Source organism: Somniosus microcephalus, chromosome 3, assembly GCF_052327205.1.
Source record: "Somniosus microcephalus isolate GS21.2 chromosome 3, FLI_Smic_1.0, whole genome shotgun sequence".
Lineage (NCBI taxonomy): Eukaryota > Metazoa > Chordata > Chondrichthyes > Squaliformes > Somniosidae > Somniosus > Somniosus microcephalus.
Genome location: NC_140989.1, coordinates 33164042 through 33184681, shown reverse-complemented (window position 1 = coordinate 33184681; position 20640 = coordinate 33164042). Strand labels below are relative to the sequence as shown.

Here is a 20640-nt window from a genome sequence, read left to right as displayed (position 1 = left end):
CTATTCTACACCTTAAACTTTGAACCTAAACCTAGTTCACATCACTCAATGATTTAGGTGCATTGCGACCCTAACATACTGAGCCACCATGCCACCCTCCAATAAACCTTTTTTTTTGTATTTTAGACATAATATAGGACCTGGATATTGCAATGCTCTGAATAGGCTTTTCTCATTCCTCTATTCTTACGATATTATGCTGAGTATCTATGCCTTAGCTATATATATGTGACAGGAAATATCTCAGGAAAACAGACAGCAGGGTTAAGTCAGATGTTAGTTATAGATTTGACTGTCTTCTATCAACTAAGTCTTTGATCTCAGCTTGGGATCATAACTTTGTAACACACACATGCCAATACAACCTCTATTCAAATATACCACTTTTCTGCCTACTGTGCTGCTGAATACCTAAGGGACTGAATAGCACAGTAATCTTCACATCTGTGATCTTGATGTCATATTTAAGTGGCTCTTAGTGTAGTTCTTCAGGTTGTCAATCTCAGATAGTTTGGATTCAGCAGAGTAATCAGAAAGGAACGGTCTGTATTTTGCTCTCTTTTACACAAGGCTCAGGGGAAATTTGCTTACAATATTTTCACTGACTTTCATAAGGCTTTTGACCCCCCCTGCCTCATGCAGCCTTCATGAAGATGAGGGAATTCATGGCCAGATTTTGGATTTCTTCCAGGATGTGTACTCCAGAGTTTGGTGCGCGCAGAGGGAAACAGTTGTCCTTGAGGCTCCACACTTCTGCAGGAAGTGGAATCACTATTCCATAGAGTATGGTGCGTGTTCAAGTTGTAGCCAGGAGGATGGTGGAAATTCACTCACATATAATGGTAAGTTTTGCTGCTCACCATAGCATTTGTAAGGGGATTCTAATTTCTACTGTTTGTCTAGTAAGGGCTCAAATTCACACTCGTCAGTTGTTTAATAACCAGCTAGTTTCAATCCTCCATGGGTGGGCTGGCAAGGGAGCTTAGTCTCCTTGCAGGTTGCGTCATTACCAAGATGGCACGCCTGGTGACAGCAGGTCAGAACGGAGACAACCCTCAGAGATTCAGTAAATCAGCCTCAGGGAGCCTGGCGCATTTAAGAACATAAGAAATAGGAGCAGGAGTAGGCCAATCGGCCCCTCGAGCCTGCTCCGCCATTCAATAAGATCATGGCTGATCTGATCCTAACCGCCAATCCACTATCACAGAACCATCTCCTGAATCGAACAGAATTAGACACACGAAATATGAGCAGGATCAGGCTACACGGCCCCTGGGCCCGCTCCGCTACCCACAGGGCCATGACCGATCCGAACCTAGACTCATGTCCAAATTCCTGCCCGTTCTAGTTTCACCCATCATCGGGAACATCCTCCCCGCATCCATCCGATCCAACCCCTTCACAATCTTATATGTTTCAATAAGATCGCCCCTCATTCTTCTGAACTCCAATGAGTAGAGTCCCAATCTACTCAACCTCTCCTCATATGTCCATCCCCTCATCCCCGGGATTAACCGAGTGAACCTTCTTTGTACTGACTCGAGAGCAAGTATGTCCTTTCTTAAGTATGGACACCAAAACTGTATGCAGTATTCCAGGTGCAGTCTCACCAATACCTTGTACAACTGAAGCAATACCTCCCTATTTTTATATTCTATCCCCCTAGCAATGAAAGCCAACATTCCATTGGCCTTCTTAATCACTTGTTGCACCTGCATACTAACCTTTTGAGTTTCGTGCACCAGGACCCCCAGATCCCTTTGTACTTCAGTACTTTCCAGTTTCTTGCCATTAAGATAATAACTTGCTCTACGATTTTTCCTGCCAAAGTGCATAACCTCACACTTTCCAGTATTGTATTCCATCTGCCAAATCTCTGCCCACTTACTTAGCCTGTCGATGTCCCCTTGCAGGTTTTTTATGTCCTCCTCACTCACTACTTTCCCTCCCATCTTAGTATCATCTGCAAACTTTGATATGTTACACTCGGTCCCCTCCTCCAAATCGTTAATATAGATTGTAAAGAGTTGGGGACCCAGCACTGACCCCTGCGGAACACCACTAGTTACTGATTGCCAGTCTGAGAATGAACCATTTATCCCAACTCTCTGCCTTCTGTTAGATAGCCAATCCTCTATCCATGCCAGAATATTACCCCCAATCCCGTGATTTTTTATCTTAAGCAATAATCTTTTGTGTGGCACCTTGTCAAATGCCTTTTGGAAGTCTAAATACACTACGTCCACTGGTTCCCCTTTATCCACCCTATATGTTACTTCCTCAAAGAACTCCAGCAAATTTGTCAAACATGACTTCCCCTTCATAAAACCATGCTGACTTTGTCCTATTAAATTATGATTATCCAAATGTCGTGTTACTGTCTCCTTAATAATGGACTCCAAAATTTTACCTACCACAGATGTTAGGCTAACCGGTCTATAGTTTCCAGCCTTCTGTCTACTGCCCTTTTTAAATAAGGGCGTTACATTAGCAGTTTTCCAGTCTGCCGGGACCTTTGCCGAGTCCAGGGAGTTTTGGAAAATTATTACCAATGCATCCACAATCCCTACCGCCACTTCCCTCAAGACCCTAGGATGTAAGCCATCAGGTCCAGGTGATTTATCCGCCTCGAGTCCCATTATTTTACCGAGTACCACTTCCTTAGTGATTTTGATCGTGTTTAGCTCCTCCCCCCCCCTATAGCCCCCTGTTTGTCCAGTGTTGGGATATTCTTAGTGTCTTCTACTGTAAAGACTGATATAAAATATTCATTCAGTGTTTTTGCCATCTCCATATTTCCCACCATTAATTTCCCGGTCTCATCCTCTAAGAGACCAACATTTACTTTAGCCACCCTTTTTCTTTTTATATAACTATAAAAACTCTTACTATCTGTTTTTATATTTTTTGCTAATTTACTTTCATAATCTATCTTCCCTTTCTTAATCAATCTTTTTGTTATTTGTTGCTGTCTTTTAAAGTTTCCCCAATCCTCTATCCTCCCACTAGATTTGGCTACCTTATATGCCCTTGTTTTTAGTCGAATACTATCCTTAATTTCTTTACTTAGCCACGGATGGCTGTCTTTTCTTTTACACCCTTTTCTTCTCAGTGGAATATATTTTTTTGGAAGTTGTAAAATAACTCCTTAAATGTACACCACTGATCATGTATCGCCTTACCCTTTAATCTATTTTCCCAATCCACTCTACTCAATTCCGCTCTCATACCTTCATAGTCTCCTTTATTCAAGCTTAGCACGCTTGTTTGAGATCCAACCTTCTCACCCTCTAATTGAATATGGAATTCAACCATGTTATGGTCACTCATTCCAAGGGGATCCTTTACTAGGACATTTTTAATTAATCCTGTCTCGTTACACAGGACCAGATCTAAGGTTGCTTGCCCCCTGGTCGGTTCAGTTACATACTGCTCAAGAAACCCATCCCTAATACACTCAATGAACTCATCCTCAAGGCAGCCCTGCCCAATTTGATTTGTCCAATTAATATGATAGTTAAAATCCCCCATAATTATCGATGTTCCCTTATTACAAGCCTCAACTATTTCCTGATTGATACTCCGTCCAACAGAGTTGCCACTGTTTGGAGGCCTATAGACTACGCCCACTAGTGTTTTTTTCCCCTTATTATTCCTTACCTCCACCCAAACTGTTTCATTATCCTGATCTTTTGACCTAATATCATTTCTCTGTATTAGTGATTCCTTCCTTTATTAACATAGCCACCCCACCTCCCCTTCCTTCCTGCCTGTCCTTCCTGATCGTTAAATAACCTGGTATGTTTAATTCCCAGGCATTGTCACCCTGCAGCCATGTTTCTGTAATGGCCACAAGATCATACCCATATGTAGTTATTTGTGCCATTAACTCGTCTATTTTGTTACGAATGCTACGTGCATTCAGATAGAGAACTTTCAAATATGTTTTGTGACACTTAGTTCCTGCTTTTGCCCTTTTTATTACTTTACTTTTTACTCCATACCTTCTGCCCCTTCCTGACATGCTCTGGTTTTTAATTTCCCCACTGCTACCTAAGTCTATGACCACCTCTGTTGTCATTTTTATTATTTGCTCTCTAGGAACCTCCCCCCCACTAGTTAGTTTAAAGCCCTCTCTACAGCCCTAGTTATATGATCCGCCAGGACTCTAGTCCCAGCACTGGCCAAGTGAAGCCCGTCCCAACGGAACAGCTCCCTCCCGCCCCAGTACTGGTGCCAGTGTCCCAGGAAGCAAAACCCATTTCTCCCACACCAGTCTTTGAGCCACGCATTCAACTCTCTGATTTTATTTGTCCTATTTATGGGAATGAAGAAGTTCACTGGTCCCTGGATCACTAATTCTTTAATTCAGCTCCACGTAACCGTGCAAGCCAATAGAAAGAAACCACTTGCATTTATAAATCGCTTTTCACGATCTCAGAAGTTCCAAAGCACTTTACAGCCAATGAAGCATTTTTGAAGCGTAGTCATTGTTGTAATGTAGGAAACACAGCAACCAATTTACACACAGCAAGGTCCCACAAACAGCAATGAGATAACGACCAGATAATCTGTTGGCTACTGCTTCAGCTCAAGAATGCAGTTGAGTTTAGATGTGTGTATGAAATTCCTGGTACTTTGTGCCATGCCATTTACTTAATAAAGCACTTCGTACCATTAATCCTAAAATGCCTAGGCTTGGTAGAGTGACGACAAAAGAACGGTAAATCTAACCTGAGCAGTTTAAAGTGTATATATACACTAAATAGTGAACTACAAATAGTACGGTATGCTGGAATACAGTAGTTACATCATAAAAGTTAGATACTGATGCTTCATTTGTGAAGAATTCTCTCAAGAATTATTTCATTGTGGGATATTCTGCATCATCTTTCAAGCCATATTCAGAAATTTGGCACTCTTTCATACAACAATTTTATGCTTAATATACAATTAGTGACTGATTTGTGATGTGTGTAATCTGGGTTCCATAGGATGTCTTCAAAACACTTCACAATCAATTGTAAAATGTAGATAAGTTAATTTTGCTACACAATTTAAGAGTGCTCAGTCCATAATATGCAATTATTCTAAAAATGTTAGTTTTATACAAACATAAAACTATGTGCTTTTGCCTCAAGTACATAAATACACTTAAATTTCAGATCATTTACTTTGATACCAAGTTTGTGGTAAAAAAAATGAATTAACTTCCCAAAACAAAAGCTGATTTGCAACTATAAATATGGCAACTATAGTAGATTCAGAGTAAATTAAACCCTTATCTTTTATATAGATTTTATTTATTCCAAATTTTCTAAATGTGATGTTCCCTCTAGTACAGACTCTGGCAGGCTCCACAGCCAAATTCACAGAAGTAAAAAAAGCTTGGTTGTTGTCAGCCCACCTCCCACGCTCCTGCTCTTCCTGTAAGCTGCTTTAACAATACATACTACTTACATGCATTTGCTCTGTTCTTCTCATCACAGTAGAATGGAGCCAAGGGTGGGAGAGATAATGTAGTTTAAACATCATTTCCAGCTCCATTTTACAATATTGAAATAAAGTTCTAATAATTTTCAGCTTACTGAAAACTTGCGGCAAAGAGTTAAGATCTTCAGAGGGGGGATGTGGGGACCACATTTACTATCCAATACGGTGATCTGAAAAGTACTGTTACACATAATACAGAAAGAAGCACTAACTTAGTTTGCATTGTTACTTACATTTTTCAGGAGGAGTTATTGTAATGGTCTGAGCTGTGAACTCTTCGTCAAAATACCTCGTATCTGTCTCAGATGAAACTTGAGGCTTGAAAGGAGGCAAAAGCTGCAAGAGAAGGAGCAAATAAAAAGGATATTTAAACATATAGAAGATATGAATGGCTATTGACAGGGCCAAAAAGATCTCTACTACTCAAATGATCCTGGTTACTCAAATCCTGCTTATACATATACCAAGGCATTTTAGATATAATTATATAAACCACATCTGAGCAGTTATCGGGCAACACATTGTCCTTTGGTCATTGCATAGGCATTCAGAGGCAATGTTCAAACCTCTGTACAAATACCACATATTACTGCCTGGATTACTGAGCCAAAATGACAAAGACCTTTGTTAAAAGCACATGATTTTCAGATGAAGCAGACTCTGAGGTTTTGAAGCAGAATCATTTAACACAGTTAAAACAGTGTGTTACAAACACAAGCACAGAACAGTAGGCTTCCGTAACTAATCTAGCAATCTTGATTAGACAAAGGAAGGTTCTACCACACAAATTCCTCCTTCTAACTGCTTCCAAGAATGCAACGCTCAATTGATATCCATAGAAATTCTACAGAGCTCACATCAGTGACTTTCTGTTTTTACTTCAAGACCTGCAATAACCTATTTGAAGCCCAATGACTGCAGCTGAAAATTTTTGAAACAGTTGTCTTTACAAAACAGGTACGGTTCAGGGCAACCCTCCATCATCATCCTCTAAGTTCTTCCCATTAGTTGGTTTTCTTTCCTTTCTAATCCAGGAAACAAAGACCAGTGTTCAGAAAATGAAATCAGTATTGCCAATTAACACAACCAGCAGAGACTGAGAAGTAAAAGACATTTTCGCCTCAGTCACCAGTGGTGCTTCCACACTATACCAGTCCTGTATTGACGATTTCCAGGTGCCTATCAAGAAAAGATATAAGTAGAGATCTAAAAATTCTGCAGAAAGCATTTTTGCACTGCAATCCTTGAAAATCAAAATTTAAAAACTTATCATCAGCAACCCCCCAATAGAAAACTCCTATCAGGCTGTATATTTGATAGTAAACCCTATGTATTTATGCTTCTATATTAATTAAACCAAAAGTCTACCAAAACTGATCTGTTGCACGCCGATTATGGTGTTGACATTAGGGTCTTCATATCAGCATCGGCACCTGGCCCAAGATTTTGGATCTCCCTCAGTGCTCCTCTCTTCACAAGCAACAGATCTGATTTAAAACAAAATAATACAAAGCACTTCCCTGTCCTTCTTGTCTTTGTCACTATATGTTTTACTTTGTATGTTTATAATATGTTGCCCATTGAAATCCTGAGTTCTTGTGCAGTAAGAGAGAAGGTAATATGCCACATTTATCTACTTAATTAACTTCTGAAAAGTCTTGTTGGCTCAATGCTACTTCTCCAACTCTACACATTTGTTCATAGATTCTTAGAAATAGCAGAAGTAAAATTCAACTTCAATTACAGGTTTTTATATTCAAAGCCCCAAGTATAAAACCCAGAATATCAGGGTTTTTTTTTTTTTTTTTTTTAAATGGACTTTTCTGCCTGCACATCCACCTTTAAACATCTTTATATCCACATCCTTAAGTCTCTATCTCTTCCTCCACTATGGCAAGAGTCTTACCATTTTATGTATACTTCAATAAATATAATATACATTTCTCTGCATTGATTTGTATCTATCAATCTTCCCACTCTGATAACCACTATGTCCTGCAATTTTGCTCAATTTACCATAAGAAAAAAAGAACTGGCATTCATCTTTCATGACTCCAGGACGTCCCAAAGTGTTTTGTAGCCAATTAATTACTTTTGAAAAGCAGAAACCAATTGAACACGCTAAGGTCACACAAACAGCAATGAGATAAATTTACCAGATAACCTGTTTTTAGTTTGTTGGCTAGGATATTGGGAAAACTTCAACACTCTTCTTTAGGACCTCGGTTTAAATTCTCATCCTAAAGCCGGCACCTCAATTTTGGAACATAGGAACAGGAGTAAGCCATTTAGTCCCTCGAGCTTGTTCTGCCATTCAATGAGATCATGGCTGATCTGTGACCTAACTCCATATACCCGCCTTTGCCCCATATCCCTCAATACCTTTGGTTAACAAAAATCTATCAATCTCAGATTTAAAATTAACAATTGATCTAGCGGAAGAAAGTTCCAAACTTCTACCATCCTGTGTGTGTAGAAGTGTTTCCTAATTTCACTCCTGAACGGTCTGGCTCTAATTTATAGACTCTGCCCCCTAGTCCTAGATTCCCCAACCGGTGGAAATAGTTTCTCTCTATCTACCCTATCTGTTCCCCATAATATCTTGAAAACTTCGATCAAATCACCTCTTAACCTCCTAAATTCCACAAAATACAAACCTAGTTTCTGTAGCCTCTCCTCTTAATTTAACCTCTGGAGTCCAGGTATCATTCTGGTAAACCTGCACTGCACTCCCTCCAAGGCCAATATATCCTTCCTAAGGTGTGGTGCCCAGAATCGCTCACAGTGCTCCAGGTGTGGTCTAACCAGGGCTTTGTATAGCTGTCGCATAACTTCTACCCCCTTGTATTCTAGTCCTCGAGATATAAAGGAATGCATTCCATTAGTCTTTGATTATTTTCTGTACCTGTTTCATGATATTTTAATGATCTATGTACCCCAAGACTCTTTGGACCTCCACTGTTTTTAGCTTTTCACCATTTAGAAAGTACCCTGTTCTATCCTTTTTAGGTCCAAAGTGGATGACCTCACATTTGCCTACATTGAAATCCATTTGCCACAGTTTTACCCATTCACTTAATCTATCAATCTCTTTGTGATATTATGCTTTCATCTACACTGCTTACAATGCCGCCTAGCTTTGTGTCATTGGCAAATTTGGCTATGTAGCTTTCTATCCCATCATCTGAGCCTTTAATAAATAGTGAATAGTTGAGGCCCTAACATAGATCCCTGTGGGACACCGCTAGTCACATCCTGCCATGCACTGAAATGTCAGCCTAGATTATGTACTCAAGACTCCAGAGTGGGGCTTGAAGCAATGACCTTCTGACGCAAGAGTGCTCCACTGAGCCAAGGCTGATAACATGCCCCCTAATTTGGTATTATAAGCAAATTTCATTACCATTCTCGTGCTCATATCCAAATCATTAGTATAATGAAACAAGAGGCGCCCAACACAGACCCAAGCCAATCTACCCACATCCCATCAATTTGAAAAACATCCATTTACTGCTACTCTTTGCTTCCTGTTCCCAAGCCACCTTTATACATACAGCTATACTTCTTTTAATATCATGTACCTTTTCATAACAAACCTCCTTTGTAGAACCTTGAGAGAATCCATGTATACAACATCCACTGCATACCCTTTATCTATAATGTGAAGATGCCGGTGTTGGACTGGGGTGGACAAAGGTAGGAAGTCACACAACACCAGGTTATAGCTTTATTTGAAATCACAAGCTTTCAGAGCGCTGCTCCTTTGTCAGGTGAAGTGAAGAGAAGCATATAGGCACAGCATATATAGTCAGGGAAAACTGCCAGATGATTACAGGTAATCTTTCTAACTGCCCTTTATCACACCTCGGCAGAGAGATAATCACAGCAATCAAAGGTGTGAATGGTGTCCAAACAGGTCAGTCAGGAAAACACTACATCAAAGAACAATGAGGTGGGGTCACAAGGGGTCAAATGTTGCAGATGCTGGGATCTGTATGAAAAACAGAGAAAAAAAAAACTTTGCTGGAAATCACAGCCGGTCCGGCTGCATCTGTGCAGCGAGAACAAGCCAACGACGACTCGAGTCTGGATGACTCTACGTCAGGTGGGGTTACATGTAGCGTGACATGAACCCAAGATCCCGGTTGAGGCCGTCCTCATGAGTGCGGAACTTGGCTATCAGTTTCTGCTCGACGATTTTGCGTTGTCGTGTGTCTCGAAGGCCGCCTTGGAGAATGCTTACCCGAAGATCGGAGGCTGAATGTCCTTGACTGCTGAAGTGTTCCCCGACTGGGAGGGAACGCTCCTGCCTGGCGATTGTTGTGCGGCGTCCGTTCATCCGTTGTCGCAGTGTCTGTATGGTCTCGCTTCATCCTTGACCACAATGTCTTCACCTTCGACAACCAGTTCTTTACCCAAACACACGGAACAGCCATGGGGACCAAATTCGCACCCCAATACGCCAACATCTTCATGCACAAGTTCGAGCAAGACTTCTTCACTGCACGGGACCTCCAACCAACGCTATACACCAGATACATCGACGACATTTTCTTCCTATGGACCCATGGCGAAGAATCACTGAAAAGACTACACGATGACATCAACAAGTTCCATCCCACCATCAAACTCACCATGGACTACTCCTCAGAATCGGTTTCATTCTTGGACACACTAATCTCCATCAAAGACGGACACCTCAGCACTTCCCTCTACCGCAAGCCCATGGACAACCTCACGATGCTCCACTTCTCCAGCTTCCACCCTAACCACGTTAAAGAAGCCATCCCCTATGGACAAGCCCTGCGAATACACAGGATCTGCTCAGATGAGGAGGAACGTGATGGACACCTACAGACGCTGAAAGACGCCCTCGTAAGAACGGAATATGACACTCGACTCGTCGATCGACAATTCCGAAGGGCCACAGCGAAAAATCGCATAGACCTCCTCAGAAGACAAACATGGGACACAACCAACAGAGTACCCTTCGTCGTCCAGTACTTCCCCGGAGCGGAGAAACTACGCCATGTTCTCCGCAGCCTTCAACACGTCATCGACGACGACGACGAACACCTCGCTAAGGCCATCCCCGTGCTTCCACTACTCGCCTTCAAACAGCCGCCTAACCTCAAACAGACCATCGTTCGCAGCAAATTACCCAGCTTTCAGGAGAACAGCGACCACGCCATCACACAACCCTGCCACGGCAACCTCTGCAAGACATGCCAGATCATCAACACAGATACCATCATCACACGTGAGGACACCACCCACCAGGTACATGGTACATACACATGTGACTCAGCCAACGTTGTCTACCTCATATGTTGCAGGAAAGGATGCCCCGGAGCATGGTACATCGGCGAGACCATGCAGACACTGCGACAACGGATGAATGGACACCGCACAACAATCGCCAGGCAGGAGTGTTCCCTCCCAGTCGGGGAATACTTCAGCAGTCAAGGACATTCAGCCTCTGATCTTCGGGTAAGCATTCTCCAAGGCGGCCTTCGAGACACACGACAACGCAAAATCGTCGAGCAGAAACTGATAGCCAAGTTCTGCACTCCTGAGGACAGCCTCAACCGGGATCTTGGGTTCATGTTGCGCTAAATGTAACCCCACCTGACGTAGAGTCATCCAGACTCAAGTCGTCGTTGGCTTGTTCTCTCTGCACAGATGCAGCCGGACCTGCTGTGATTTCCAGCAAAGTATTTTGTTTTTTTTCTGTTTTTCATACAGACCCCAGCATCTGCAACATTTGACCCCTTGTGACCCCACCTCATTGTTCTTTGATGTAGTGTTTTCCTGACTGACCTGTTTGGGCACCATTCACACCTTTGATTGCTGTGATTATCTCTCTGCCGAGGTGTGATAAAGGGCAGTTAGAAAGATTACCTGTAATCATCTGGCAGTTTTCTCTGACTATATATGCTGTGCCTATATGCTTCTCTTCACTTCACCTGACGAAGGAGCAGCGCTCCGAAAGCTTGTGATTTCAAATAAAGCTGTTGGGACTATAACCTGGTGATGTGTGACTTCCTACCTTTATCTATACACAGTGATTTCCTCAACAATTAAATTAATCAATTCTGGTCTACTCTTTAAATATCCCTGTTGCATCCCCTGATTACCCATGCCTTTCTGTGTTCATTAATTTCATCCTACATCATGGACTCCTGATGTTTGCCCAAAAACAAAGTGGGTCTGTTTTGGATCTTCAAACTTATCAGGAAGCCACTTTACTATCCACAGCTACAAAATTAGTCAGCAGCAGGTCTCATGTCCAACACAGATTAACATACATTGTAATCCTGGCTAAATCTGGCTTTCTACAGCAAATTAAAACACTCCAAAAGTTATTTACAGTAATTTTGTGCATGCTAAGGAGTCTGTACAATTTCAACCCCATTTGATTTGTGAACTTTTGAATAATTAAAACTGCTCAGTAGCATACAGGGTGTGGTTTCTTGTAAACTACTGCCATTTAATATTACCCATCACAGTCATCAGCAACTATGACTGAATGCAACCGGTACTGTCTGGTAGTATAGTGGTTATGGTACTAGACTAGCAACCAAGAAGTTGAGAGTTCAAATACCATGTTCAAAAAACGTGGTTGACTCTTAATACCCTCTAAAGTGGCTTCGCAAACCACTCAGTTGTACAAACAATTGTTACTCTCAAGACAACTAGGGATTTGCAATAAATAAGTCTTGCCAGTGTCACCCAGAGAACAAATATAAAGAAAATTACAATTGACCAATCAGGTTTCCAAAAGCAGCTAACCCAATGATGATTTTTGATACATTTACACATAATATTGAAGTTACACAACATATCTCACTACACAAAAAATCCTTAATCATAACCACTGACTGATCACATTCTTCATATGGATCACCATTGATGAGAATAGTGACTTCATATATCAAACTTAGTTGCAGTAAACTGTTAATTAAACAAGACTTCTGTAAGTGGAAGTATTAGTTTCCCATTGACATGAGACACACATTCCACTACTATTTAAGCTTCAACTTTTAGCACCAGCAGGTAATTTCACTTTGAGAAGTTTATAAGAGAGGTCTTACGCAATACAAATTTCACTCTGGATTTTTCTTTCTGCAGCAGTCTCAACTGATTTACAACCAAAGAAGATTTCTGCTGTTGGCATTTGTAGCAAAATTGTAAATGCATTTTTTATACATTTAAATAGTGAACAGTGGAAATCATTCCAAGGCTGATGATGATTAACTGGCAAATCAGAATTCAGTCTTTACACCATTTCTATCCAGACCCACCCAAGCAGGTGGCTCATTCCTGGAGTAGCACTATGCCGGTTCAATTATAGCAGCTCAAACCAAAATAACTTGCTGGAAATCAAAGTGCCTCATGACGTCACAACACCTCGATTTTAAAATTCTCATCCTGGTTTTCAAATCCCTCCATGGCCTCTCCCCTCCCTATCCTTGTAACCTCTCCAGCCCTACAACCCTCAAGAGATCTCTGCGCTTCTCCAATTCTGGCCTCTTGAACATCCCCGATTTTAATCGCTCCACCACTGGTGGCTGTGCCTTCAGCTGCCTTGGCCCCAAGCTCTGGAATTCCCTTCCTCAACCTCTCTGCCTCTTTACCACCGACCTATCAGCCTTAATATCTCCTTTTGCAGCTTGGTGTCAAATTTTGTTTGATAACACTCCTTTGAAGTGCCTTGGGACATTTTACTAAATTAAAGGCGCTATATAAATTTAAGTTGTTGTTGAAGCTGCTCAATCTACTTATTGGCGTGAATCAGTTCTCTACCCCCTTGGGCTAGTAGACTGAATATATATGTGGACAAGTGAAATGGGCCACACACACTGGGTACTTAAGATTGTTCTGAAACTCAGACTGCCACTGCACATGTCCAAGCACATACACGTGACGCATAGCGCAGAGCATAAACTTTACCTGCCATGGTTCCACTCTGCTCTTTGCATCCATTTGCAGGACATTACTTAAACAACACTTTGGAAAAAATAAAAGATACACCTGTCATTGTTTAAAAACAAGCAAAACATTCCTCACAGTAACCAGAGCCACACCGATTAATGCGGTTTCTTCCCGTTAGGAAGGACTTCCTCTTAAGAGTAACATTTCACCAGTTTCTGACAAACTACTGGGGTACAGAAAGGAAGTGAAGTAGAAGGATTAATACTTAACATTTCTCTTGGCAGGTCAATCAACAAGCAGTATTTATCTTCCCTTTTATAAAGAGCATGGATGCACTTGGCTAACGGGCACATGGTTAGGGAGAAAATAAATTAAACAAAACTTTGCTTTGTACAAGAATGTCTTTTGTTTGCTTCCTTTTTAGGATGCCTGTTTACCTGTGTCTCATTTCCATACAACTTTTTAAAATGGGAAAGCGCACACTAAATTTCTTCCTTTCTTCAACTCCTACACTGCTCTGTACTCATCCATCAAGATCCACTCTTTTTGTAAGATCATGTCAACTTTTTATACATGAAGTTCATTGTTCTGCCATCACAACCCAATCTACTTTGGTGAACAGCTAGAAAAGCAAGTAAATTTGTGTGCAGTTCATGAAATTCAGTGTCAGAAAGATTTCTTTTTATTCTTATCAGGACTTGCGATTAAACCAATAGCTACTCTTTCCTTATAAAAGCTATAGGAAGATATATATTCTTAAGATATATAATGCCAAGCTTAGAGTTCAAATTTCAGTGTCATGGGGAGGTAAATAAAAGAACACACTAATATTTAATGTTGAAGTAACACTGCTCTTCGCTGATTACCTCTGGCTGTATAAAACAATATACTAGTACAAAACATAATTGTCCAATCCACTCAGTTATTATGGCCAACATTTCCTCAATATGATTTACCACTACTGATTTGCACCAGTGGATATGCAGAAGAGCATACCCAGGAAACCTGGGTGTATCTCCATCTAGATTGGCCAGTGGCAGATGTAACTTTTTTTTTTAAAAAGGTGCAACAGCAGTAAAACTGGTGCAAGCAACTGAACCAGCAGGAAACTTTTGTGCAACCTTTTAATCGCGCTGCTCTTTCTACCCTATTAAGCAGAACACTGGTGGGCAAACGGTAAAGCAGGAACACTGCTCAGTTCTTTCATTTCTCTTTCCAATTACTTCACTGTATGTCTTACCATTACTTTCATTACACTTAGACAGCATTATGATCATTTAAATGCCATCCATGCCCAGAGGGCAGCAGGGCATGGCACCAAGAATGCACAATTTCACTCATTCAGACCTCCAAGCCCTCTTGAGGGGCATTGAAGGCAGGAAAAACAGACTCTTGGGTGTGGATACCATCAAGTCATACAGAATTATCACTCATGCCACCTGGAGGGAGGTGGCAATGGCACTGACTGCCAATGCTCTCACACCATCGCTGCAGAAGTGTGCTGCAAGAAGTTCCATATCCTCAGGAGTGCAGGCAAGGCAACACACTGCACGTCACTCCCTTTTCTTCCTTGCCCAACCCGAGTACCAGCATACTCTTCTCCCTCTTAAAGTAACACTTCCAGAACTAACCCATCACAATGCTCTCTGGTTGAGGCACCGCCAACTCTCTATTCTGCACTATAGCTACACAGCTCCCCAAAATACAACCCCAAATCCTTTTTTAAACCTGCTGATAAGGGTGGTGCTGTTGCTGTTTGGCGAACCAACCTCGACCGTGCGGAAGCTGAACGCCAACTCTCCAACACATCCTCCTACCTCCGCCTGGACCATGACCCCACTAGCAAACATCAAGCCATTGTTTCCAAGTGTGTCACTGACCTCATCTCCTCTGGAGATCTTCCCTCCATGGCCGCCAACCTCATAGTCCCCCAACCCCGCACAGCCCGCTTCTACCTCCTTCCCAAGATCCACAAACAGGACTGCCCTGGTAGACCCATCGTTTCAGCCTGTTCTTGCCCCACGGAACTTATCTCTTCCTATCTCGACTCTATTTTTTCTCCCCTTGTCCAGTCTCTTCCCACCTACATTTGCGACTCTTCCGACGCCCTCCGTCACTTTACCAGTTTCCAGACCAACCGTCTCCTTTTCACTATGGACGTCCAATCCCTCTACACTTCCATCCCCCACCAGGACGGCCTTCGGGCGCTCCGTTTCTTCCTTGAACAGAGGCCCAACCAGTCCCCATCCACCACTACCCTCCTCCGCCTGGCTGAACTTGTTCTCACATTGAACAACTTCTCCTTTGACTCCACTCACTTCCTCCAAATTAAAGGTGTTGCTATGGGAACCCGCATGGGCCCTAGCTATGCCTGCCTGTTCATGGGATATGTGGAACATTCTTTGTTCCAGTCCTACTCAGGTCCCCTCCCTCACCTCTTTTTCCAGTACATCGATGACTGTATTGGTGCCGTTTCCTGCTCTCGCCCTGAACTAGATAAGTTCATTCACTTTACTTCCAATTTCCACCTTTCCCTCACCTTCACATGGTCGATCTCTGACTCTTCCCTTCCCTTCCTTGACTTTTCCGTCTCCATTTCTGGCAATCGGCTTTCGACAAACATCCACTACAAGCCCACCGACTCCCACAGCTACCTGGACTACACTTCCGCCTACCCCGCCACTTCCGCCCACCCCGCTTCCTGTAAGGACTCTATTCCATTTTCCCAGTTTCTCCGTCTCCGCCGCGTCTGTTCTGACGATGCCACCTTCCATACCAGTGCTTCCGACATGTCTTCCTTTTTCCTCAACCGAGGATTCCCCTCTACTGTGGTTGACACGGCCCTTGACCGTGTCCATTCTATTTCCCACATTTCTGCTCTCACCCCTTCCCCTCCCTCCCAGAACCACAATAGGGTTCCCCTTGTCCTCACCTTTCACCCCACCAGCCTCCACATTCAACGGATTATCCTCCGCCATTTCCGTCACCGCCAACGTGATCCCACCACCAAATGCATCTTCCCCTCACCTCCCCCTTTCAGCATTCCAAAAGGGACCGCTCCCTCCGTGACACCCTGGTCCACTCCTCAATCACCCCCAACAGCCCTTCTCCTTCACCTGGCACCTTCCCGTGCAGGCGCAGGAGATGCAACACATGCCCTTTTACCTCCTCCCTTCCCACTGTCCAGGGCCCCAAACACCCCTTCCAGGTGAAATAGCGATTTACTTGTACTTCTTGCAATTTAATATACTGTATTCGCTGCTCACAATGCGGTCTCCTCTACATTGGGGAGACCAAACGCAGATTGGGCGACCACTTTGCAGAACACCTCCATTCAGTCCGTAAGGGTGACCCTGAGCTTCCGGTCGCCTGTCACTTTAATTCTCCGCTTCACTCCCACTCTGATCTCTCTGTCCTCGGCCTATTACATTGTTCCAATGAAGCTCAACGTAAGCTCGAGGAACAGCACCTCATCTTTCGATTAGGCACTTTACAGCCTTCCGGACTCAATATCGAGTTCAATAATTTCAGATAATAATCCCTGCCCCCATTTTTCATGCAGTATGATTTTACCATTCCCATTTGCAACATTTTCAGAGTATGTTCTTTCAATTCCTTCCTCCCCTCCTAAATCCCACCCCCCCCTTGTCTCTGCACCTGCTTAATATCTGTTACATTTCCAGCTTTTTCCAGTTCTGATGAAGGGTCCCAGACCTGAAACGTTAACTCTGTTCCTCTCTCCACGGATGCTGCCTGGCCTGCTGAGTATTTCCAGCATTTTCTGTTGTTATCCCAAATCCTTTCCTCCACTTAACACCCGAACATCATCACATCTATTATTACACCTCTCCCATGCCATTTGCCACATAGTCCTCAACTGCCAGCCTTACCCTCATTTACTTATCACTTTGCAGGAGAAATTGGTGCATAATGCCCACCAAAGGCAGCCAACCGGAGGGGGGCTTTCCCATCTCAACCCCTTTAAGGACAATGGTTGCTTGTGGGCAACCACTCAGTTCTTGCTGCATGAAATGTCGGTGTCTGGGGCATCTTACTGGTGCCTGATTGCTGACTGAGCACCTGCACTGCCAGCCTGGCATTCCTATGTGAAGCATTACACAGCCACAACCTTCCACCCCCTTCTCTATCACTTTAATCCCAAGAGGGTGGTGTTCACTCATTCTTGCCTTCTACTATCCCTTCCTGCAAATTCACCATAGTAACAGGCGGCACAGGGGAGGAATATGATGGTGAAGCGGACCGTGCCAGCCAGGATTTGCAGCTACATGTTTATGCTGTCCCTGAGAACAGCAACAGATGAGAGGTCCCAAACCAACTCAGAGCACCCTCAAAACATACAGCCAGCAGGCAGCTCTATGCCAGGTGCCATGGGACTAAGGTTCCTTCAGTCCCATGACCCTTTTGCACAGCATTAGGACTCATTCACTCCTAGCAACAATGGCCCTCAAGTGGCACCTAAAGGAAGCAAGAGAATAGGTGCCCATCAGGAGTGCCATACCTGCTCGAGTACCCCTAATGTTGGATGCGGTGAGGGGTGCAAAAAAAAAAAATCTGCTGTTGCTCCAACACTTTGAGAAGCAGTCAGAAGGAAGTGTAGGTGTCTGTAGGCAATGCACAAAAGAACCACTTTAGAAAACGCTTCCTACCTTCAAGGATCTTCAATAAAAGTTCTGCAGGCTCTTCTCTGTCAGGAACTCATTTCCACTTTTAACAGCTGCTGCACCTAATAGAAACAGGTGTAACTTACCCGAGTGTATTAGCAGGGTAAGTCCAGGAAAATTCCATCCACACCCACTGGCTGCCAAGCGGCCACACGTAAATGAGGCCAGTGGTGACTGGTGGGCGGATCACGGAACGGCCCCGGAGTTGCGAGGAAAGGTGGGGGGAAGCTATTTAAAAGTGCACAGGCACCGGAAACAGCTTCCCCAAAAGTTTCCTCGCTGGAAAAATTGCCATGCCATTCCAGTACTGTTAAAGCCCTGGAAACAGTGAGGAAATTTAGCCCCCATAGCTTTACTCAGATTCTTTTAAAAAAAATCAAGTTTTCTTCCTGTGACCATCTCTCTGCTTGTCTCCATCTTTTCCCCCCATGTCTCTCTCATTTTCTTTCATTGACTCGTTACCTCTTAGTCTGTCTCAACTCTCTCTGTTGCATATATCCCACTCTATGCCTTTTACACTTTCATTCTCTCATATATACACCTCCTACTCTGCATGTGTCTCACACACTTTCACTATATATCTCTCTGCATAGTTCTTTCTTTCTCGCTCTCTTTTTCCTCTCGCCTGTCAATTTTGAACCAGACTAGGGACCCTGTGATAGCCACAGAAATAATCTCATCTCTCTTGCAGGGTACAATGCAAAAACTTTGATCCTCAAACTCCTTTGGGAAGATTCTGATTGCCACGGAAACACTTCAATCAAATTATTAACCAGGACATAGCTCCCATCAGCATCAGTCTCCTAATTCCACCTCCAGTTTCATCTGTTTGGCTTGCTTGATGATTTTTTTTCTTGGAAAGTTGGAAGACTGAAGAAAAGCTATTGTCCACTCCAATCCTGATGCCTCCATTGCTGAACTGCTACAAGGAAGCTTGAAACACCAGATTGAAAGCAAGCAGCCAAACAGTCTTGATATAATGTAGGGCTTTCAGATGTTCATATCTTAAACAATTAAATCTTCATTTGCTTTCACAAAGCATGTTCCTTTAATGATTTACTCAATAAAGCCCAGGGCAAATAGCAAGATGGCAACCAACATGAATGGGTCAGAGATGGGTACTAGAGCCAAGTGAAGAGAGGCTACCTAGGAGCTCTTGCAAGATGTTTGAATGAAAGAAAACTTTGAGGCCGAGAGGAAAAGACCTGTACTGCAGGCTGAATAGTCTTCCTTTTGTTGCCATACTGATGTTGAGTTGTAGCTCTGATCAGTACTGGCATATCTGGGAGTAGCTACAATACATATGGGTGAGAGAAGGGTTAGGAGGCAGCAGGGGTGGGGGTGGGTGTGGAGGATGGAGTTCAGACTGGGGGGCTGGCAAATGTGTCAGGCCAATTAGCCACGTGAATATTAATACATTAATAGGTTAGTAAAGATCAATCAGAAGTGAGGGATATAAATCTATATATTTACACCCATACATGCACCTAGTCACAAGATAATTAGAGGAGGAATGCCATTTGGCCCAGCTTAAATCACCCATCGAGAGAGATCCTATAGTACATTCATCTGAGCAATCAATTGTTCCTTAAAAGATTCTATGATTCTTGTTTCCATTACTCTTCCTGGAAGTTTATTTCATAGGTTGATTTCTCTTTTGCGTGAAGAATAATTTCCTGATATCAGTCCTAAATGTATCTTTTACCAGCTTGAATCTAGAATAATGAATGAGAAGAATAGGATGCAGGAGTGAACAGGATGAGGGGTAACAGGGGAGTGATGGGTACAAGGCTTGAAGAGTACTATGAAAGGGAAGGGTGTTGGAATGGGGAGAGTGCAGTGGGGAAGGAATGGCAGGAGTGGGTAGTGGTATGGGAGATGATGGGGATGGTATAGAAGATGATGGTATAGAAGCAAGAGAGACATGGTGGGAGGGGAAGCAATGGGAAGGGACCTGCCGAGGCCCACCATCTATATTTTCCCCTCACGTGCCACTAGAAAAAGCAAACTACAGCAATTAAAGACTTTAAGCCACAGTCTTTAATCAACAGAGATCTAAATTAAATTAAATAATCACTGTTATTCAATTTAGTTTTATTCCTTTCCCCATTAACTTTGCTATGCTCATACACACCACTAGAACATTTCAGGTGTAATTCCACGCTCTGGTACTCCCTATAGGGAGACGTGCTAGCAGGGAGCACAGGTTGGAGATAGGGATACAATACTGTAGCCTTAATTCTTCAACCTGCGCCTCCCACTGGGATCACAGAATCATCATTAAAAAATTATTTTCTTCATTCAAATTTTCTCCACTCCTTTCAAAGGCACCGACTCATTCTGGGGTATGTTTCAAGTGTAACGATTGTCTTCTGGTAACTCGCTTAAGTGGCTATTTTACATAAGTGAGCATAGACAATGAGTGTTTGCTGGTTATTCAGTCATGGGGGATATCAGAGCCAAGATGATTTGGTCTTCTCCCCGAGTCCACACACATATACTTTCTAGCAAAAGTCATTGGGTAGCAAGC

At 43.0% G+C, this 20640-nt stretch overlaps 1 protein-coding gene across 10 annotated transcripts in view; it reads right to left on the bottom strand.

Moving 5' to 3' along the window:
• The window catches only part of akt3a (AKT serine/threonine kinase 3a), a 378634-nt gene that overhangs the window by 9974 nt on the left and 348020 nt on the right, over positions 1-20640 (bottom strand). For all 10 annotated transcript variants that reach the window (XM_085979837.1, XM_085979815.1, XM_085979816.1 and 7 more), the window contains one exon: positions 5727-5829. In XM_085979837.1, coding sequence (XP_085835963.1) covers positions 5727-5829 — 103 coding nt within the window. The remainder of the gene's footprint in view (positions 1-5726; positions 5830-20640) is intronic.